The sequence below is a fragment of the Taudactylus pleione genome, unplaced genomic scaffold, assembly GCF_031769625.1.
Source record: "Taudactylus pleione unplaced genomic scaffold, aTauple2 ptg000006l, whole genome shotgun sequence".
Taxonomy (NCBI): Eukaryota; Metazoa; Chordata; class Amphibia; order Anura; family Myobatrachidae; genus Taudactylus; species Taudactylus pleione.
This window is the reverse complement of record NW_028284409.1, coordinates 15,109,098-15,133,314: the sequence shown is the minus strand read 5'-3', so window position 1 is coordinate 15,133,314 and position 24,217 is coordinate 15,109,098. Positions and strand designations below refer to the sequence as shown.

The 24,217-nt window shown below is 42.3% G+C and overlaps 1 protein-coding gene across 1 annotated transcript; it reads right to left on the bottom strand.

Annotated features, from left to right (window-relative positions):
- Window positions 1–5,187: 5,187 nt before the first annotated feature.
- Window positions 5,188–23,565, bottom strand: ABRACL (ABRA C-terminal like). The gene is made up of 3 exons (XM_088451736.1): window positions 23,395–23,565; window positions 9,433–9,503; window positions 5,188–5,582 (listed from the first exon to the last, which is right to left on the bottom strand). The coding sequence occupies exons 2-3, from the start codon at window positions 9,491–9,493 to the stop codon at window positions 5,398–5,400; spliced, it is 246 nt and encodes an 81-aa protein (XP_088307862.1). The 5' UTR covers window positions 9,494–9,503; window positions 23,395–23,565; the 3' UTR covers window positions 5,188–5,397.
- Between the last annotated feature and the right edge of the window lie 652 nt (window positions 23,566–24,217).

The window sequence follows — 24,217 nt, the reverse complement described above, 5'->3', positions numbered from 1 at the left end:
TGGAAGAGCTCCATTTTATAATCAAGTAACTAGTGGCGTAACTATAAATTTTGCTCCCCCCTGCAAAAATGTTTCTGTCGCCCCTCCCCCCCCCAACGGCATTTTGGTAAAATAATTACAGGGCCATTTATACGCAATTTGGCTCCCAGTGCAAAAGTAAAAAATGTGCTCCCACCCCCCTAGACAGTTTACAGTATTTTTCCTCCTTGTAGTAATGCCCCTTACACATTATTCCACACACCATAATGCCCATTACACATTATGTCACACACTGTAATGCCTATTACCAAAGTGCCACTTACATATTTGCCCCCTGACACCATTTTATGCCCCACAGTAATGCGTCTAATTACTTTTAAATTACCTGCTCATCAGGGGTCTTATGCTCATTGTCAGAGGTTTCATGCTAGATGCACGGGGTCTCTGGGTTTCATGCTTGTTGTCAAGTGTTCCATACACGTTGCCTGGGGCTCCATGCTCATTGCCAGGGGTTTTACGCAAATTGCCAGGGGTATTATATATATATATATATATATATATATATTTGGGAGTGTATGTAAATGGGGGCACTGGTGCTACTTTGAATTCACAGAGCATCCCTGCTAGTCACAGAGCACCGCTCCTAGTCATAGGGTATCCCTGCTAGTCACAGAGCACCGCTTCTAGTCACAGCGCATTCCTTCTAGTTCACAGAGCACCGTTCCTAGTCACAGAGCATCCCTTCTAGTCACAGGGTATCCTTCCTAGTCGTGTAAAGCATCCTATACCGACATCCCTCACACTGCATTTATATGTACAATACACCATGTATCACAGAGCACCAATCATCTTCACCATAACGAGTATCCTGCACAGATCACCACTCCCATTCACAGACAGAGCACAAAAGCAAAGCATTGCTCCAGTACACAGAGACAGAGCATTGCAGCCTGCATACAGCAACATCTGGTACACATCCAGCTTCCTGAGTGGCCTGGGTGTGTGGAGAGTCAGGTTATGTGAATACCTGTCAGACAGCACGAAGCGGCTGTACTCCATCTCCACAGAACAGTACAGCGCGCGCGGGAGCCCCTGGGTACAGGGCCGGTGCAAGGTTTCTTGGCACCCTAGGCATTTCTTCAACCTTGCACCCTCCCCCCCTCTCGAATAGCTACACAAGCCCTTATGCAGTGCCCCCAGTAGTGGTCCCCCTATGCAGTGCCCCTTATATAGTGCCCCAGGTAGTGGTCCCGCTATGCAGTGCCCCTTATACAATGTCCCCAGTAGTAGTGACCCTAGTACTAACCCCTCAGCAGTGTCCCCAGTAGTAGTCCTCCCCAAGCAGTGCCCCCAGTAGTAGTCCTTCCCAAGCAGTGCCCCCAGTAGTAGTCCCCCACCTACGCAGTGCCGCTAGCAGTAATCCCCAACTATGCAGTGCCCCCAGCAGTAATCCCTACCTATGCAGTGCCCCCAGTATTGGTTCCACCACTGCCTCCAGTAGTTCTCCCAGCAGTGCGCCCAGTGGTAGTCCTCCCGCATCAATGTCCCCAGTAGTAGTTCCCCACCTATGCAGTGCCCCCAGCAGTAATGCCCAACTGTGCAGTGCCCCCAGTAGTGGTCCCACCAGTAGTAGCCCCCCCAGCAATGCCCCCAGTAGTAGTCCCCCACCTATGCAGTGCTCCCAGCAGTAATCCCCATCTATGCAGTGCCCCCAGTGGTAACCCCCCTCTATGCAGTCCCTGTTGTAGTAGTAACCCCCCCCCCCCCGACAGACACAAAAAAAAAATCCACTTACCTTGATCCACGCTCCTGCATCTGCTCCCCTGTCTGGCGTCCTCCCAGGCCGGCCCGCTCTGCAGGATGGGAGAGACGTCATGACGTCTCTCCCATCACCCACTGCGGAAGCCGGAAGAGCCCAGCTCCGGCAGTGGGCGCAAGGCAAGCAGCCAATGAGAGTCTGACTCTCATCGGCTGCTAAAATAAACACAAAGATGCCGGCGCCAGTGACGGCGTTTTTTACACTAGTAGAGTAGTGCGGACTGCACTTATGTGCCATCCATACTACTGCCCTGCCTGGGTGACTAACAGATGCTAGAGGTCCAGGAGGACTTCTAGCATATGTCTCCTCCTAGGCGGCAGCCATTTTTGGAGGGCCGTTTTCAGCAGATTTCATGCGGACGGCTAGTCCGCATGGAATCTGCAAACCCCCCCCCACCACGCCCCACAAGCCACCGCAGGGTCTGTGGGGGCGGTAGTAACGCCACTGCAAGCAACGGTTCTGCAGATGATGGAATTCGATTGATAAAAGCTCCACAGCAGGAGAGTAAAAAGAGTGGGGATGGGGGGGTGGGAGGGGGAGAAGTATGCGATAAGCCACAAAAATATGAAGGAGTCCAGTAGACTGTATTAGGCAATGGGAGGATGAAGTCAGAAGATCTAAGTCACTCTGGTATCTTATCAGAGTGTACAAATAGTGTCAGATGACTAAGTACAAGGAGAGAGGTGGCAATTTGACGATATATCGTTGCATGTTGCATATAACAGTACCGCGTTGTTCATTGCATTGTCCCATCTGCCATGCAAGATAGCAGATGGGTATGATATATCTTTCCGAAACGCGTTGTGATGATACATCATACAGTGTGTACCCAGCTTTAGTTATTGACCAGGACCAACAATTGCTGGATGAGTTAGTTGTTGATGTGACTAGCACAGATGGCACCAAAACACCATAACAGTTGTACTATCAGTTTAAAACTGATGGTGATAAAAAGAGCTGAAGCACATGAACAGGAAATTGATGAAAGATATAAGACAGGAGAAAGCAGATTCAGAAAAAAATTCCCAAATGTAAAACATGCTAGATAAAGTAGAGTAGTGGCCTGGCAACAATTAGAAAACAGTATTGAGTAGTGGGTAAAGGACCAAATGGAGAGAGGACTATTTATGATAGAATATATGAATTGAAGCGCACTGGTTCGTATATTCTATCATTACACTGTTTTCTGTGATTGGTGAATCACAGCAATTTGGAAGTTGCCGGTATATAAAAGTGTGGAGCGCAAATACAATCCATTTTTCTCAGAGGACTATCTATGTCCACAGTAATTACACATCTGCAAGCAAAATCTATAGCTCGAAAGATGCAACTTGTCAATTGCAAATGTGGTCAGAGTTGGTGCTTCCATTTTATAAGAAGGAAAAACTATTCTCTTTTCATATGAGAAAACTGAAGAAAATAACTTTACTCAGATTGAAAGGAAAAAAGGAAAGTTCTTAAAGTATGTTGCCAACATCATGGAGCAAACAAGAATCGCACAATTATTAATCTGAACGAGGTACCACCAGGGGCGTCTTAAGAGAGGAGGGGGCCCGTGTGCACTCCCCGTGCACGGCCCCCTCCTCTCTCCTCGGTGGCCGGCAGCCGACTGATGCGGCTGGCCAACCACCGGAGCATTAGTAGACTCCGGGCACTAGAGTGTACCCGGAGCTACTGCCATTGCGCAGAACACCAGAAATATGACCACGTTTCCAATATGACTGTATTTTCCAGTGTTCTGAGCAGCGCTGACACCCGACGCGGGACCACGGACAGGTAAGTTTAAAATAATATGGGTGCAGGGTGTGCACCCATTATAGATACGCCCCTGGGTACCACTTTCTTTTCACTGTCTCAATAACCACCAGGAAATGTCCTTCATGGGTGTACTTGCTTGGGCCTCAAATGGCAAAAAGTCCAGTGCTTATAGTCAAATCTAAAATGCTCTCAAAAAAGGTGTATTTCAAAGAGGAATAGTAATTAGGAGAAATGAGAGAGGCTTGATGTAAAAAAACAGTCCAGGTTTTAAGGACAGCTATACACAGGTGACTTAACTAGAACTTCTGTCATTTTGATTTCACCATCTGTGATCAAGCATGTATATCCTCAAAACCTGGACTGTTAGTGTGCCTTGAGGACAGAGGTTTGAAAATACTGTGCTAGAGATTAGCTTCATGAAATCTGAAGAAAAAAACAAAAAAAAACAAAGAGTCTTTCTTTAAGACCAATGGATCATAGACACAATGCGCACACATTACTCCAATCTGTAAAAAAGGAGTAAAAATATTTTTGCTTCATTAGCGATAATCTTGGTGGATTAACGAAAATACTTAAAGTGCTAGATCCGTTTGTTAACAAGGCATTAAAATGCCAAATACAAAACACTGGAAGATTGGATGAAGAACAGATTTTACACATTTACAAAATTATAGGGAATATTAGAAAACCCACATCAGAAGAAATGACTGACAAATCAGAGAACGGAGGAAAATTAGAAAACAGTATTATGGAGTTATTTAGCTTAAATAGTTGTAGTGAGAATTCAGACTTTGATGGATTTGTTTAATGATGGCCACATGCCAGAATATGTGTGACTGTATGTATGCAGATTATGGGGATCATTCAGACCCACTCGCGAGCAGCAGTACGCTCGCAAGTGGGTCGATGTTCCCCACTGCGCATGCGCACGACGGAGGGAGCTCCGTCGTGCGCATGCGCGAGACCCGGCGAGATCCGGGTCTCGCACCAAAGGGGACGTGCTGTCGATGTTGATTGACAGCACGCCCCCTTTGGTGGGCGTGCCTGCCAGACGGAGGCGTTCCCATGGGAACGCCTACCGTCTGAAGCCGGCCCCACTGACATCACTAGTGATGTCAGAGCCAAAATCACTCCAGGGCTTGTGGCTGGGAAACCCGACCGCAGGGCTTCCTTCGCAAGTCCGATGGTCGCGATGGTCAAGACCATGCCATCGCGACCATCTTGTTGGACGCTCGTATATGCTGTGGGTGGTGACCCACAGCTATACGAGCGTCCAGGAGGACGCTCCATTTTAATGGAGGAGGGCCCTGATTCAGAGCGAGCGCTCTGGTCAGAGCATCCGGCTCTGAATCAGGCCCTATGTTTGAAAATTCTATGTAATGCATTCTGTCACAATAATTACACTGACTTATTTCAAATTATATATTGCTAGCAAAGGCAATGAGGTTTAGTGTATAAGATATTGCATTATTTTACATTTTAAGTCACATAATGAAAACTATTAAAAACTTTACATGTTCTTTACCATGGCAACTATTGTGCAAATATATAACAAAATCCAGATTTTTCCCCCTAAGGCTGATCATATGTTCAAAGCAAGCTTCTATCCACAAATTACTATTTCATGATGATTAGTCTTGAGCAGACTTTATTGCAGCTTTGGACATTTTAGATTACAAAAGGAACGCATTTTCAAAAAAAAAAAAAAAAAATTACATTACAAAAAAAGCTATTGCAAAAGGTCTCTGTATAAAAATATTATGTTTTCGGTTATGGCTGTGCACATATTTTGGTCATGTGAAGACTCCAGAGAAGAACAGACAGCATAAGCACATCCTTCATTAATCTTGAAGCAACACAATGTCGGTGTTGTCATGTACACCTTGTAAAAGCAATTCCCCATCATATGTAATGATCTTCCTCCTTTTGGCAGCTTTCAGGGTTCCAACTAAAGCTTCAAATAGATTGGCACATTTATCATCATGGAATAGCACCCCAAACTTCACAATAACTTTTCCATGAGTACCTGCAAAGAGAACAAAACTTTTTAAAAAAATGTACACGAAGATGCATCAAATTCTATTAATGTTTTTATTAGATGATATTAGAATCCTATGTACTGCAACGTAGTTTATTCCAGATACAACGTTTCTTGCATTATTTGCTTTGCTTTCAACTGAGAATCAGCTCCTCAATGTAGAGACATTGAGTAATGTCATACAGGTTGAGTCTCCCATATCCAAAATGCTTGGGACCAGGGGTATTTTGGATATCGGAATATTCTGTATTTTGGAATATTTGCATATCATAATGAAATATCTTGGGAATAGGACTCCAATATACACACAGAATGCATTTATGTATTATATACACATACCTTATACACACAGCCTGCAGGTCATTTTATACAATATTTTTTTATAATTTTGTGGCTCAAGCAGAGTTTGTGTACAGAAATGAAATTTATTTATGTTTCATATACACACCTACTGAAGGTAATTTTATACAATAGTTTTAATAATTTGTGCCTTAGACAAAGGTTTCATTATCTGAGTCATGGCAAAAAAATTCCGTATTTTGGAATATTTGGATATGGGAGACTCAACCTGTACTGTATTAGCCAGATACCCCTTATGGTTAATAGAGCCAAGTGTTCACTGTGAAGTTCCAGAAACTTCTTGCTGCAACATCTCACTAAACGCTATATAAACCGTATATAGGGGTCATAGCAGAATACAGATGTATTGCCCTAATTTCAGATATTCACAGCAGGGAATACACTGTGATTAGGAGGTAGATACCTTAGATACCTCTGATGCAGAGATTCTATGCTATGTCATGTCCCCAGGGCATACTTGCCTACTTTTGAAAATACAATTCAGGGAGATTGTGAAAACAAGTTAAACAACTTCTATGTGCGCAGCATTAAAAGTGGACGTGTACTGCTCCACCTCAGAGACATATTATAGTTGTTGCTGCTCAGTAAGATCTACTTGTTCGTGTATTGTGTTTTACTCACAAGTGGTTCCATATAAGTGGTCACAAGAAACCTTATTTAAAAGTGTTTGTAGGTATATGGATCATTGTGGCAGGGAAAGGACACTAATGATCTAATTTGAATGTGAATTCTTTAGTTGCATACGTATATAATAACTACATAATGGGGTAAGGTGCAAATCAGGGAGATTGCTGGGCTTTTCAGAGAGTTTGCTACTATTTCAGGGAGTGTCCCTGGCATTCACGGAGAGTTAGCAAGTATGTCCCAGGGGTTTACTCAGCATTCCAACAAGAGAGAAAATTTGCATGGACATGCCTTTTATGCACAAAAGAAAAAACCCATCAGAAGTTCATGACATCCAATATTCATCACTGTAAACTTTGCCGACTGAGAAACAAAATCCACATTAAAACCATTTAAGGCTTATTTGTTGGTGGTCTCTGTAGTGGTGGTGTATGTGGGTTAAATACTTAGTCCTATTTTAATTTAGCTCACACACCTCCTCCGTGTTCCCATTATTTCCAAATGTCCCTGAAAACAACACTATCATCTGGCCTGAAAACACTAAAAATACTATGTAGGAGGCTAGAAGAGGACACCTGGCAAATGTAGTGCCCTACAAATAAGTTTTGAAACATGATGAAATGCTATGTAGGAATGCTTGTTGGTGTCTTGGTGTTTGTTGTTGACATTGGAAGACAGCTGTGACTGAGGGGGTCTATGTACTAAGCCATGGAGAGAGAAAGTGGATAAAGTACCAACCAATCAATTCCTAACATGTTACAGGCTGGAATTGAAAAATGGCAGTTAGGAGCTGATTGGCACTTTATCTCCATCCACTTCCTCTCTCTCTCCAAGGTTTAGTACATAGAGGTCTATTCACTAAGCCTTGGCAAGAGATAAAATGGAGAAAAATAAGTCCCAGACCAATCAGCTCCTAACTGTCATTTTTCAAATACAGCCTGTAAACTGATAGTTAAGAGCTGATTGGCTGGGACTTATCTTTCTCCATTTTATCTCTTGCCAAGGCTTAGTGAATAGACCCCAAAGACGCCTGAGTGTGTTGTCATGGTAACCGCACAAGATCATGACAGTGAAAGTCTAAGGTAGCAGCGTGTTTGCTGATATTTATCGGGCCCCCTCCGGGAGATTCCACAGGGGTAAGGTCCAGGCAGGGAACATAGTGCTAAGAATCGAGTAATCAATCCACTGGACTGCTCACTTCACTGGGTAAGTGGGAAGGAACATGGAGGATAGTCTACTCTCCGGGGATCCAGGAGAGCTCCCCAAAAATTTGTGAATCTCCTGGACATTTTTGGAAGAATAGGCGATAGAATAGGCGACAGATAATAGTAAGAGACAGACAGGGAGATGTAGCAAATCTGTGAGAGAGATAAAGTGGAGAAGTTGCCCACAGCAACTAATCAGCTTCTAATCTAGCACAAGCTATGAAATGACAGAGAAACTGATTGGTTGCTATGGACAACTTCTCCACTTTATCTGACACATCTTCCCCAGAGTCTCTGAGGTAAAAGGGGGAGATGAATCAACGATCGTATAAAAAAAGTGATCTTTATTGACTATCATAGCAGATTTACTGGCAATTAGTCCATTCGTATTAATATAATCTTGACAGAACAGCTCCTCCGGTAAATTGCTCTCCTAGTGAAGTCTTCACTTCAAGGTCAATGTGTAAATACTCCCAGCACGACAAATATATTAAACACACTGTAGTGCCCCCAGTTCATATATGCCACAGTGCCCCACACGCTGGTTGTGTAACTATATGTGGTGAGCCCTGACGGTCATCCCGATTGCCCTGTTGTTAATCCGACTCTGGTAATGTGTGGCCATCAGGGTCTCGCATCTACAAGAGGTCACTATCGGAGAGAGATCCCAAGGATCCTTGAGCTTGAGTCCTGATAACTAACACCATAATTTGACTGACATTAGAATGGTGTTTGTTATCGGTACTCAAGCTTTTCCGAGCCTAATATATTTGGCTAGTTCAAAGTCCCCATAGAAACCTCCATTTTTAATATTTGAGACCAATCAGACACAGTGATCACCCTCAGTTTTGCACTTACACCAGGGTGAGCACCTGCAGTCCAAAGTTCTGCGGATTTGTATGATCGCAATTTTTTTAAACACCCATGTTAGTCGCACTTCATGTCCGCACGCCCACACCCTTACTGTACTTAAGCATTTACGGGCCACCCACTGCCCACCAGTTTCAGTACTGATCCAGTAGTCATACACAACTGCAGGCCATGCCTATGAGACACATATTGCTAGAAATTCTGCATGCGCATTTAAAATAAAAGCAACTTGCAGCCAAAAAAAGCTGCAAATCGAGTGTACATCAACTTTGCATCAGCCGATGTGAGGAATGTCCTTGATAAGCATTTATTTGGCAAACCTTTGCTAACTTTTTTGGTGAGTAAGGGGCATATGTATCAAAGCTTGATGTGAGATATATATCACCAACTAATCAACTCCAAACTATCATTTGTTAAACACAGCCTGCAAAATGTAAGTTAGAAGCCGATTGGTTGGTGATATATATCTCCCAAATTTTATCTCACATCAAGCTTTGATACATATGCCCCTAAGATCATTAAAAGTAGAAAGGCATGTGGAGAGTGAACACTTTGTTGGAAGATGGAACAGTCATCTTCATCCATGTGAGAACATTATTTTGCACTAGCTTTAACCTGGTAGAGAATTATAATGGGATGCATATGTACAGTAGAGGAGTGGCTAATTGTGCCCAAATATTTCAATCAGAAATGTTGGAAATTGTCCACATGTATTTACGTAACATCCCTTCGTTTGAAAACCAATGAATATATATCAAAATTTCTCATCATGCATTTACCTATTTCCCCAAGACGACGAATTTCCTCCACCAAAAGACTAACTTCATGATCTACGTTCATCGTGATCAACCTGAAACACAAATCAGTTAGGTTTATTTAAGTACCTATTAGGCCTTCAAAGACAGTTCAAATCATGCCTAGTATAGTAAAAATACAGCCTGTTATTTACTTAAACTCTTGCAATTTATGGCATACTTGCCTACTTTTGAAAAAGCATTTCAGGGAGATTGTGAAAGCAGCACCTATGAGCACAATGGGCGTGTACTGATAAATCTGAGAGGTGTGTCCTAAACCTGACTTACATCCAAATGTAAACCAGCCCAAAAGAAGTTAGTAAGATCTGTTTGTTGATGAAAACACACGAATACTTTTCAGAAATTCATAGGGATCATTGTGCCATATAATAACCAATGCAAGGAAATGACACTAATGATCCCATTTGAATGTATATATATATATATATATATCTCTCTGTTTTTTTAATATAACAGCTTCATAATGGGGGTAAGGCAGGCTTGCCTACCCTCCCGATTTGGCCGGGAGCCTCCTGATTTTCGGGTGCCGCTCCCGGCCCCCCGGGAAGGCAGGCAAGCCTCCCGCAAGCCGCCATCTCTCCCTAGCCCCCTGCAGAGTTACTAGGGAAACCCCCGCAGCGGGGAGGCCCGGTGACGCGATTCGCACTGAATCGTGTCATCGTGGCCCCGCCCCCGCTTTACAATGCCGTTTACTCTGGCATTGTGATGAGGGGGCGGAGCCGCGATGACGCGATCTCACGGCCACACCCCCGGCCCGCACTGGCCACACCCCCACAACGGCTTTAAAGTGCGGCCACCCCCCCGCTGTAAGCTGACATTCAACCCCCTCCTGGAAGGAGGGAGCTGAATGTCGGCAAGTATGGGGTAAGGATGAAATGAGGGAGATTGCTACTATTTCAGGGAGTCTCCCTGACAATGAGGGAGAGTTGGCAAGTATGATTTATGGTCTACATAACACTGCAATCCTAATTATATGTGAACTTTGGTGGGTTGCAGCCCTCTTATTTTACACTCCACAAAACCTCAGAAACTCACTCTAATACATTTAAAAAAAAAAAAAACTATTTTGCTTATTGACGCTGGCTGTGAACATGTAACACACACATACAGATGCTTTTACCACAGGCAATATCTTTCTTACTCACCGACATGATCCTCCATCCTGCAATAAAACCATCTTCAGTTCTCCCCTCTCCACACTCCCTGCTCCTCCTCTGACCAGCACCTTTCCTCTCACACTCACCTCTAAGAGTTTGCTTGAGGTTCCCCCATCCTCTTAAACTCACTCCCTTGCCCAATCATACTCACAACTTGTCTTCCTGGCTTTAAAACTTAAAGTGTACCAGACCTCCTGATAATACGGTTCTCCTCCAACCCTCCACTATATATCCTTCCCAACACACACACACACACACACACTTCATCCCTTCCCTTAAAGTATATAAGCACTGAAGGGCATGGCCCACAAGCCTCTTGTTTCTCCCCAGCACTATCCTTGTCACTGATGCTCTGCTCCCTCGTCTCCTTCTCCCCATCAGTGACTCGGACTCTGTTTGCTCACCCATATACTGTGTACAGGGTCGCGTAGCACTGAAATGACTTGCCTGCAGAGAAGTAAATAGCATTTACCCATTCAACGTTTGCAGAGAGCTGCTTTTTTTTTTTTTGTAAGTCTCTGCAATAAATCATCAAACACATGAAAAGGAAAGAAAAAAAAAAATACAACCTACGTCTAGTACCTGAAGTATAATGTGGTCACAACAAACTTTATTATACTTTAAGTGCTTATAATGGCTCATATTGATCTCACAGTTCTGTCCCAAAAAAGGTACAACTGGGTAAATTTTTCAAGTTCCATTTCTTAAGTATAAATTAATTGGTCCAAAATACTTGCAATCATATTTACCCCTGGCTGTGCTCCTCTATTTGGATAAACCGTATTGGTAATAATAATAATCAAAGACTGACGAAATGTAGAATTCAAGAAGTCAGACAAATTGAAGAGACAACAGAATGTTATAAAGAGCCAGAGAATATATTCAGACATTAAGGGGCTGATTCAGAGCTGCAGGCAATGCCGATGGTAAGTGTTTCTTTGCTACTGTTGCGACGCACAGTATAATAAATGTCATGGAAAAGTGCTGGGTGTTCAGGGGCGGTGACAGGGAGGTGGCTAAACAGACGCACAGAGATGGTCCGTCTTATGGGCGTGTTATGGGCTTATAGATTAAGTGTTTGCATACACAGATGCTCAATGGTTCCCACTGGAGGTCGTACACAGATGGAAAATCTGTACTTTGCATAGGGCTGGTGCAGGTTTCAATGGTACCGTGTAAAGACGCACCAGGATGTATTAGTGGTACAGATGCTGACAATGGGCATCTCAGTCCTTGCACATTCATACAAACAGATGTACACCAGGGAAGGGCTTTGTGGTGGCATTTGCATGAAGACGCATCGCCATCCACCTCTGAATCAGGCCCTAAGGCTCATTTCTGAACCGTATAAATGCAGAAGCAATGTGCATTTTGTTTTCCTGCCACATTCATACCAAGGTCCACATTTAAGTTTTGTCATTGCCCCCCTTGGAGAACACTATGCACAGCCTTTTAGAGGATGGCAGGTCCAGCTGGAATGCGCATGGTGGATAGGGGAAAATTCCAGTCTACTACCATAATGGAACTATTGACCACCATCTTCATTTGCCCTGAAGTGAGCTGGAGGTGAACACTGTGGGAGGCAAGGTAAACAAATAGCATCATTTTGGCCCGCCCCCATAACAAAAATCACAGCATTAGGTAGAGTGGTGGCGCTATGATGACTCGATTTCACTTGGGCATGAGCAGGATGCGACTCTACTGGGAATCCTTGGGAATATTTGGGAGTCTCTCTTATATTCTGGGAAAGTAGTGAAGTATGCCTTCGTTACACTTTTTGTAATACATGTGTCACTCTCATACATTTGAATGTTATTATCACATCAGTAAAACAAAATCCATATGGAGTATGCCTAGACCGAACATGCCATAGAAGGTAGAATCCAAAGCCTGTTCCCCATCACTTACGAGGAGGTAGAAAAGAGGGAGAGGGAGAGGGAGATTGGTGGTTCCAGCTGGAATGTAGATAGGGGAAAAGGATTACTTTAAAGTCCAGTCTACTACCATAATGTGACTACGGCCGAACAACTTAATTTTCCCCAAGGTGAGCTGGAGGTGACCATTGTGGGGGGCAAATTGCATCAGAAAAAGATGGAGAAGATAAAAAAAAAAAAAATCTGTGAGGCCACCTGTAAACCAGGGAGTAGGGTCATGTTACTATGGCGAAGGTGGACAGCAAAATTATATTTAGTAACATAGATCCTCCCCAGTTTTCTTTCAACACTCACTTTACATAATTCTCCAACTTCAGTGCACACTTTCTTTAGTCATTTTACCTGCACGTTTTACATCTGAGCCCACATTGTTGGATGGCTACCAGCACGATGGTAACCACAGTAACTTAATTCTCCACCCACCACCGGTACTGCGGCAAACATTGTAGCACAATGAATCCCAAACTCCGCCATTACAGTCCAGGTTTTAAGGATATTCTTGCTTGAGCACAGGTGACTTAAATAGCTGAGTCAATTTTATTTAACCATCTGGGCTGAAGCATGGATTTCGTTAAAACGTGGACTGTAATGGCGGAGCTTGGGAACCTCTACTTTAGCCTACTGAGATCAAGCAGGTCTCATTTCCCCACCCATTATCACTATGGCGACCACATTAGCCTTTGGAGATCAAGCTGGTCTGGTTTCCCTGCCCACCATCACTAAGGCAACCCGACTCTACTCCTCGCCACGATATACTCGTGAATGTCACTTGACAATCCTTGCACTGACAATTCGGCTCTACCTTCCAGATTTGGCATCATTACACAAAGGTAAACACTAAACTCCATAGTAACATTCTAACATATACACTATTCCCCTCTTTTCTCACATCTCTGGTTATACACTGTTTTCGGCTGTATGCATACCTTCCACCTATTGTATTCATATTAAATTTATATACACACACATTTAAGTGAGTGAGAGAGTGAAATTAGCATATGTATATGCATATGTGTGGGCACCCGGCCTATTAATTAATATAATATATAAATATATTAATATAATATATATACACATACAGTCAGGTGCATAAATATTGGGACATTGACAGAATTTTCATATTTTGGCCTCTATTCACCACCACAATGGCTTTGAAATGAAACAAACAAGATGTGCTTTAACTGCAGACTTTCAGATTTAATTTGAGGGTAATTACATCCAAATCAGGTGAACGGTGTAGGAATTACAACGGTTTCTATATGTGCCTCCCACTTTTTAAGGGGCCAAAAGTAATGGGACTATCAACTCAAAAGCTATTTCATGGACAGGTGTGGGCTATTCCCTTGTTATTTCATTATCAATTAAGCAGGTAAAAGGTCTGGAGTTGATTCTAGGTGTGACATTTGCATTTGGAATCAGTTGCTGCCAACTCTCAATATGAGATCCAAAGAGCTGTCACTATCAGTGAAGCAAGCCATCATTAGGCTGAAAAATCAAAACAAACCCATCAGAGAGATAGCAAAAACATTACGTGTGGCCAAATCAACTGTTTGGAACATTCTTAAAAAGAAAGAACGCACTGGAGAGCTCAGCAACACCAACAGACCTGGAAGACCACGGAAAACAACTGTGGTGGATGACAGAAGAATTATTTCCCTGGTGAAGAAAAACACAACAAACAACAGTTTGCCAAATTAAGAACACTCTCCAGGAGGTAGGTGTATATGTGTCAAAGTCAACAATCAAGAGAAGACTTCACAAGAGTGAATATAGAGGGTTCACCACAAGATGTAAACCATTGGTGAGCCACAAAAACAGGAAGACCAGATTAGAGTTTGCCAAACAACATCTAAAAAAGCCATTACAGTTCTGGAACAACATCCTATGGACAGATGAGACAAAGATCAACTTGTACCAGAGTGATGGGAAGAGAAGAGAAGGAAAGGAACTGCTCATGATCCAAAACATACCACCTCATCAGTGAAGCATGGTGGTGGTAGCGTCATGGCATGGGCATGTATGGCTGCCACTGGAACTGGTTCCCTTGTATTTATTGATGATGTGACTGCTGATAAAAGCAGCAGAATGAATTCTGAAGTGTTTTAGGCAATATTATATGCTCATATTCAGTCAAATGCTTCAGAACTCATTGGACGGCGCTTCACAGTGCAGATGGACAATGACCCGAAGCAAACTGCAAAAGCAACCAAAAAGTTTTTTTAGGCTAAAAAGTGGAATGTTATGCAATGGCCAAGTCAATCCCCTGACCTGAATCCGATTGAGCATGCATTTCATTTGATGAAGACAAAACTGAAGGGAAAATTCCCCAAGAACAAGCAGGAACTGAAGACATTTGCAGTAGAGGCCCGGCAGAGCATCACCAGGGATGAAACCCAGCATCTTGTGATGTCTATGCGTTCCAGACTTCAGGCTGTAATTGCCTGCAAAGGATTTGCAACAAAGTATTAAAAAGTGAAAGTTAGATTTAGGATTGTTTAGTTTGTCCCATTACTTTTGGTCCCTTAAAAAGTGGGAGGCACATATAGAAACCGTTGTAATTCCTACACCATTCACCTGATTTGGATGTAATTACCCTCAGATTAAATCTGAAAGTCTGCAGTTAAAGCACATCTTGTTTGTTTCATTTCAAAGCCATTGTGGTGGTGAATAGAGGCCAAAACAGGAAAATTCTGTCAATGTCCCAATATTTATGCACCTGACTGTGTGTGTGTGTATATATTATACACACAAATTACCTTTTTCCATTCCTCATTATATTTCCTTTTTCTCTTCTATTTTTTAAGCTTATTTTACATATACAATTTGGATATTTTGATTATCCAAATATAAGCCATTTTAATGATTATATAACAATTCTCTGTGATCCTTCGCAACTCCCTGATTTTTCAATTAACAAATGTTCCTATATACTCTACATTTTTTGTGACTACCCTCATTCTTTGTTCACTGCCTGAGGAAGTAACTAGGCGCCATGAAACGCGTCATGGCACAACTGAGATTTTGTTTTCTGCTTTACTTTTAGGTTTATAAAATTATTGTGTCCTGATTTTATCATGTGATATTGTGTTTTCAAAAGGACTTTATTTGTTTTAGTTTTTAACTTATTATTGTCTGTACTAGAGAAAATTTGTCTTTTTTTAATTTGTTTATCCAGGACAATAATTTGATGTTCTTTGATGCCATTGATAACCTTAATAAACTACCACCATTCACAATTCATTTTGTTTATTTTTGTTTTATAGCTCACTGTACTGAATACAAGGTTTTGATCTTTAACTGTATTATATGCTGTGATATCAGATCAGTCCCAGAATATATGTCAGCTCTCCTGACGGTAAGGGACAGTTGAGTCACAACTAAAATGTCAAAGACAAATCACACCATCTGGTATATTTAAGGATATATATATATATATATATATATATATATATATATATATATATATATATATATATATATATATATATACACACACACACACACACACACACACACACTTCTCCAGAGCCGGACATACTTCTATTTTGTATTGTGCTTTTTGTGGTATTTGGTTGGGAAATTATCTTCCCTCCAGAGGCTGCAGAAACAAGGGTATCCTATTTGGTGCCACCCAATAATCCTAATTTATTCATAATGACATACAGATGTGTCCTTACACATCTTTGCTGCAGTCATGCCAAAACACCCCTCTCAGCGTACAAGATCCTGTGAGACCCTACTAGCGCTGGGCATCTTTTTTTGCTAAAAATGCATCTAAGTCGCAATGCCATGCGACTAGGACGTAACAGCAAACTGGGCAATTTGATATGCGACACTTGTATATCTGCGTGTGACTGAGTCTCCAAATCTTTATACAAAGTGCTACAATGTAGCATAGCAAGTTCCATTGTGCTTCACATACAGACTCAGTCGCACACAGATATACAAGTGTTGCATATTAAATTAATCAGCACAGTCTGTTGGTGCGTGTTTTTTGACCGAAAATGAATCTGACCCGCAATGTGATGTGACTAGACATCACATTGCACCTGGTGGCTCACTCATGCCAGGCACGTCATGCTGTATGGCGTCTTGAGGCTAAATGTATGAGGACACATCTGTATATTAACGCACAAGAGGGTGCTTAGGGGAGAGATCATTTAACTGTAATTTAATGGTATAAGCATATATGCTAGTGCAGGGACTTGCAGAGATTGAGGTCCCTTGACAAAAGACTGCAATCTTAAAGGTTTCAAAATAAGAACAAGATTCCCATGCTTTTATTTGCTAGATACACACAAAAGTTTTTCTGTTTGTATACATATATAGTGTTCACTCAAGGTCTGGAGCCGGGCAGAGCGCCGGACCTAGAGAAAGGGCACATCTGTAGGCGCGCGTGCGCCCGAAAAGGGGGGTATGGCCAAGGAAAAGGAGGCATGTCTTTAAGACGCGTCCCCATTTTGTCACACTTGGGGGCATTCCTGGCACTTACAGACATGCCAAGCTGCCCCCAAGCGCTGCTGTCAGTGTGAATCGATGCTGGGCGTATGCACCCGGCATCCATTCACCAGCAGTGACCGCTACACCGCAATTTTCCCCACTCGCGGGACACTGCGACCCACGGGTGGGGACGGCACCAGCAAGCTGTTTTGGCGGGGTGCTGCGCTGGAGGGCAGGGTGATTTTTGCCCTTTAGAAATAGGGCACAGCGTGGCGCCCCGCTAAAACAGCATAGCAGGAACACTACATATATGACATTAATACTTCCGCGCAGCTGGTACAATGTACATTATGTGTAAAACCGAGTCTGGGCATATTTATTTTCTGTTTTGTTACAAGAGTTATGAACTCCCTATCTTCACACCTCCCTCAAGCAAACTCCATGTGCATTTCATAATATCAGATGCATCCACAAAATAGGCACAAATGATGTTTAAAAAAGTGCCGCACTTTTGCGCTCCTAAGATTTGATATTACTATGGTGACATATTGCTCTGCAGTACATCAATAATTATGCAACCTAATGTATTATAATTATTATTGTTATTATCGTTAATTTATATGTTGCCAAGTGTTCCGCAGTGCCTTACTTCACTATTTCTGTGCCAATCAATTAAAAAAAAAAAAGATTGAATTTCAGGTGTATGCTGCTGCGTGTAAATATCCAAAATCTGTATTTAAAGCTTCAGTATACAGTTCATTCAAGATTTTCTATTCATACAATATTTTTAAAAACCATACTGCGATCATTTTTGAATAGCTCACTTTAGTGACATAAAATCTCTATTAAAATAATGTTAAGTAGTAGTGTACAGTATTTATCTGGCATGGATAATATAAGACATATACTCTTCTTTGAGAATACAGGAAGCAGCCTTTACGGAAGTTTTTAAATGACCAGAAGAGACAGTTGCTCACACCCACTCCTTCCTGCCCACAGCTACCGTGTAACACTGCATGGATCACTTTCTGACAGGGTGTCACATAGGGACATAAGTGGGAGGTTTCACACAAACATTTTGCTCACTTGTTGAGGACACAAACTTTGTGCATAATAGAGTCTCTACAGCATAAAAATTGAAATCCAGAATATATTCATTGTTTTATTATGCTGACTTCTCCATCTACAACTGCATTAAGTAACAGGATATCAATGTTGAAATTGCCATTACAACTTGGCCTGCAGTACATAACGTATACCAGGACACTTCCTAAAATGGGCGGATTACCCATGCGTGTGCTAGGTGATGCATATGTTTGCCCTGCTGTATAAATAATAATAAGCTGCAGACACCTGTGGCCACGCACCCTCTAGAACAGGGGGGAGGGTTACTTTTTTCTGCCGAGGGCCATTTTGATGTCACACAGGGGTGGGGCCACAATCACCGGTGAGTACAGCAATGCCCGGAGTATCCTGAGGATGCTACGAGGAGCTGTAAGGGCAGCGTTGTGATTGTCGCTCCCGCCGGCACTGCTGCATAGATTCTGGCTGCAGGGTGCATTCTAGGCACCATACTAGCCAGATGAGGCTAGCAGCACAGAGGGCCAGACCAAAATGATTCCAGGGGCGTTATACGTCCCCCAGGCCTGAGGTTCCCCATCCCTGCTCTAGAGAAAGGAGGCTAACCAATTAAGGATAGCTGCTTATCTTCTACGCAAAAACAATGTATATGGATGGTACTGCGTTGATATTTTAGACAATACACTGTGGCTGAATGAACACAAAATACATTGTAATTTTAATCTGATTTTAATGCAATTTATTACACGCACTCCTGGTCCATACTGAATAATTAAATCAACCTGCATAGTGGTGGTAGTTAATGTTTCAGTGCCTTTAATATATGTGGCACTTTCATCAGAAATTGGTTCTGATGAAAGTGCCACATATAATAAATGTACTGAAACATTAACTACCACCACTATGTAGGTTGATTAATTATTCAGCATGGACCAGGGGTATGCAGTCGGGATACAGACAGTCTAAATGCAGACCGTCGGCATCCCGATAGTCTAATCCCTGCAAGGGTCTATCCCAATCGAGGGTAAGCTGGGCGCCAGGCACGGACAGCCGCAGGGAAGGGGGGGGTTAAGTTAAGTCCCCCCCGGGAGGGTTAGGCTAGGGTAAGGGAGGGTTAGGATTAGGCACCCCCGGGGGGAGGTTAGGGTTAGGCCCCCCCCAGGAGACTTAGGGTTAGGCACTTGGGGGGGGGGGGGGGGAGGTTAGGGTTAGGCACCCCTAAGGGAGGATTGGGGTTAGAGGGGTTAGAGAGGTTAGCGATACTTACCTTAATTTACGATCGGGATTTTTTCACCCTTGCTGGGCTCCCGCTGTCGGGATTTGAACCGCCGGCCATGCAATCATACGGATTCCGGACCAGGAGTCCTGCACAACCGATGGATAGACGTATATTTATATCTTAAAGGATATTTTAACCAATCGATTGCAATTATAAATAATGGTTAAGAAATATAAAAATTTTAAATACATAGAATCAAATGTAAAAACAGCTGTTCATAGGATTTCCAGATTGCAATTAACGGCTATGGACCTTATGTAGGGGTTCATGCAAAGGAACTTTAGTCCACAAATATCAATTATAACGTAAAGGTTTTTTTTAAATAAAATACCACATATGACCTTAATTACATTGAGAGATGTTATATCCAGTAAGATCCCTATAGAGTGAAACGTGTTACTGGACAAGAACCTGCCTGATAATCTTATTCACTTGGAGAGAACCAAGATCAATTTAGAGTTTTGTGGAATCCTATAAACAGCTGTATTTACATTTTTTATATTTCTTTATTATTTATAATTTCAAACGATTACTATATATCTCAAAGGATATTTTTAAGCAATGAATTACATTGTTATTTTAATTTGATTTTAGTGTATTTTGTGTTCATCCAGCCAACATCTGAGCACAATAACCAATCTGATACAATGACACTAATACCACTTAAACACAGAAGGCGGGGCTTCGTTCCCTCTTTTACCTGGCTTTTGGAGCACGGGTCGGTTAACGGTCCCAGGCCAGTACCCCTTTTCATACAGAAGATGAAATTGCCAGGTCAAGCATTTGAACCCAATAATTTACTGTGTCAACCCGGATCCTTCTGTGTGAAAGCGTCAACCCGGGTTGCAATGCCCAGGACTTTGACCCTGCTTTTACTAGGTCCTTTTCTCTGTCTGAAAAGGATATAAATTACATTTTCTTTTTATTAATTAATTAAGTTCATGCACAAGAACATCATTTTGTCCAGGCAAAATTATCACTTGTTAATCCCTTTATGCCTGAACACTGTACAGCACCATAAATGGCGGCAGACCTGGACTTTATTTCATATATAAGAGACACCAAGATACAAGCCATTGCGAATGTAGGAAATGGAACTAGGAACCCTAAAGAGTAGTTCCTGTTCTCACATCCATTAAAAACACTGTTCAAGTTAATGTATGGGTAAAACGTGAACATGCTATGCAATTACACGTAACATCACAAATAGATTAAAATTTGCATTGAATATACTGTTACTGGGGATGGGTGATTTGGAGTATTGAAGTCTTTGATGACTCCTCAAGGTTTCCCATGTTAAAACATTTAAAAAAAAATATTAAATAATGAAAAACCATTTTGCAGGAAAACTGGAAAAACAAAATAATATACTGACCAAACAATTATTCCTACAGCTAAATCCTCATGATATATAAATCTGGTACTCATATACTCAGCAGAACGAGAAGATAAAATGTTGAAGTAATTTTCTCCAGCTGCACTAATAATTCAGGAAGTGTTTTTTTTTTTTCCTCTGATTTCACCCATGAAACAATACAGAAATTAAATCCAATACGTAAAAGGAGAAAAAAATAAAAAATAAAACACGAACTATAAAATTCACACACTTCACACAGTCAGAAGGTGCACACTACTTCTGGTCCTGAAAGTGTTGAAGTATTGTACTGGGTAAGTCTGGCCCATTTTCTATAAGGTAATGAATTATAAAGCTGCTCCTAATGCTGGCCATACACTAGCGCGATTTCGGGCCGAGTGCTTGGTTTGCAACGCATCGTACGATGAATCATGTCAAAAATCGTGTAGCATTTAGGTAGGATACGATCTGATGCAAGCTCCCGCAGCTCTTAAAACGTATCGTATGATCAGATGTGCAGCCCATCATATCTATCGTAATCGTATGCACATCGTGTGTGTTAAAAAGCACCAAATCGTGCCGTCGGGACTGCCGGGGTAGTTCAAGGGAAAACATATGATGAATCGCATCATACTGGTGTATGGCCAGCATAACTCTCAGTTTACAGGCTGTGTTTGAAAAGTTACAGGAGCCGATTGGTTGGTACTCTATCTCTTTTTAGCACATATACTACATAGAGGTCAACCAGGAAGTAACTGGCTGCAATACTTGTTACTATACCTTATCTCCCAAGAAGTGGGCGACAGTTATTAGCAACTTATCTCACTGATATGACAGTTACCTTCACTAACATTCTGTCCCACTAATGTCTTATAACGCTCACAAAGCACAATACAGAGTAGACTTCAACATTGTTGTCAACCAATCATTATAGTACCACTAAAGTTAGGTACACACTTGTACAATCATATCTTCGGTGCAATAATACTTTCGTTTACACTTACGTTCGGAAGTCCTGTTCAAAGTGCAGATTCATGTGTAGACTCCTTTACAAACTAACTTACAATCCAGAAAACTCAGCTGTCTAAAATATCTGCTGAAAAGACACAAAAGGCAGCTCTGCAACTGCTGCTGGAGGGGTATGGGCAGAAGGTATGCGGTCAGGAAGCCGGCAGTCCAAATGCCGACCACCTTCTTCCCGACTGTGAAATCCCGGCATGGGACTAATGATAGGCGTCAAAATCCCGACGCCTATCAATATCCACTCGCCGAAGTCCCGACGCCCGGCATACTGTACAAAGGTAAGACGGGCGTCAGGAGCGGACAGCCGTGGGGGGGGGGGGCAGATTTAGGGGCCCCCGCGGTGGACTTAGGGTTAGGCACTCCCACCGGGAGGGTTAGGCTAGGGGAGGGGGGGGTTAGGCACCCCCGGGGAAGTTTAGGTCTAGGGTGCGGGGAGGGGTTAGGTTCAGGCACCCCTGGAGGGAGATTAGGGCTAGGCACTAGGGGGGGGGGGAGGTTAGGTTTAGGCACCCCTGGAGGGAGGTTAGGGTTGGGGGGGGGGGGGGGGGGCAGGGTTGGGGATAGTTAAAATACTTACCCTGTCGGGATCTTCAGTCTTCTGCCTTCCGGGGTCGGAATTATATCCGCCGGTATGTCATACCGATTCCTGGGCAAAAGCATCGGACAGAACGGTGAAAAGTGCATACAGCCTTCACTTTTTGTTTGATATTGTACCACTGAATCTGATAAAAGTCACACTGCACATAAAACAACCTGATCTTCAGATAAAACCTGATGGAAGGTGCGTACACACTCTTAAGATATTGCATGAATGGGTCGGTAATCGATAGAATGGCCCGACGATTGTATAGGTGTGTAACCTGCTTAAGCCAGAGTTGTTGCTCTTTCTTTATGTGTAGAAACTGCTGTTCTTGACTAGAAAAGCAAACTTTCTTTTTAGGTCAAAAACCACTTCCATTATTAGAACATGTCCCATGGCGCACCATGTCCTGGAATAGGCACAAAACATTGAACTTAAAGAAGTGCCTACATTGGAATTCATTTGTGTACTATGCAGTGATTGGAGAACTCTCCTTTGATTGGACGTTACAGCAGTTGTTCACCTTTGTTAGTAAATAACTACACGGTGTCCCTGGTGAATTGAGTTATACTAAATTAAATTATTTATCCAGGTAAAACACCATTGGTTATACTCATTTACAAAATGGAGCAGCTTTGTGTCTATACAAGTAATACTACATTTTTGTATCACACCTGAGATAGTTTTAGATAAGAATATTATTGTTTAAAATAAATATAATACTAATAATCTCCAATGTATATTTTACTTTGTCATACTTAACTTTCCCCATTCTGTAAATCACTATAGTGGCCCATGATACCTAGACTATAAATAAACAATACATTTTCGGATCATCAACTAAAGCTTATGCCAAAAATAGCAATATTTGCAAACATGAACGTTTTATTTAAAATAATAAAAATCCTGCTTCTAGACACTCCATACATATATAGCCACATAATCAGCATATCCTAATGACATGGACTCCCCCGTCACGCACTGGTGAGCACAGAACGATACCTATGTTCACAAACGGCGCACAATTAATGACAGTTTTATGTTCTAATGAAGATTTCTTTAAATGGACTTGAACTCACCCAGCAGTAACTTTGCTCCGATGAGTGTGAGGTGCTGTCTGCAGCTGAGCCAGGTGGCTGCACACGGGCACAGGTCAGAGCGGCTGCAGGCAGAGCGCTGGGAGGGGGAGAGGGAAGGAGGAAGAGAAATGCTGCTGCTTTGTGTAGGATGGAGTTAATTTCACAAGAAATGGGCCGCCTATAGGAAAGGGTAAAAGCCTATTAGATGAAAGCCGGGCGGGTACGGGGAGGAGACAGTGTTGGAAAGCAGGATTATTGTGCTGAGAAAATGCAATGAATATTAATAAAAACAGAAGATCTTTATGGCTTACTTACTGCTGTGTAAGGTGCAATGCACAATGCTGGGAACGCAGCGGTGATCCTTTCACCTACAGTCTATTGTATTGTGCAACACTGACTGTACGGGTTATTTGAGATTTTAGGTTATTCTAGGAACGTAACAGCTGCTCTTGGAATGCAAAGTATAAGTTATACATTATATAACCTATGAGATGTGTGTAGTTTTTATATTCGCCCCTTGTATAATGTCATTCCAGCGATATAGGTTGATAGATGGGCATATATGCTAACTACTTTAGAGAAATTTAATCATGTGCTGGGCCTTTCATGAGGCAGCTGTCTCGGGTAACCCTTTGCTGGGGGGAAATGTGGCAAATTTATAATTTTTAAATAATGCACTGTAGTCTGTTGCTGCAAAAGGTAAGATGAACTATTCCTAGGTGTTTCATTCCCTTAAATTACCTTTAACTGACACTTAGGGCCGTATTCAATTAGGTGCGAAAAGTCAGTTTCTGCGGAAAAGTATCGCTGGTGACGTCATTTT

Excerpts from the sequence above, each read along its gene's own strand:
- ABRACL (XM_088451736.1), bottom strand. The coding sequence starts at position 9,493 with ATGAACGTAGATCATGAAGTTAGTCTTTTGGTGGAGGAAATTCGTCGT. Across the intron at positions 5,583-9,432 it reads TCGTCGTCTTGGGGAAATAG|GTACTCATGGAAAAGTTATT; the intron begins GTAAATGCATGA and ends TTCTCTTTGCAG.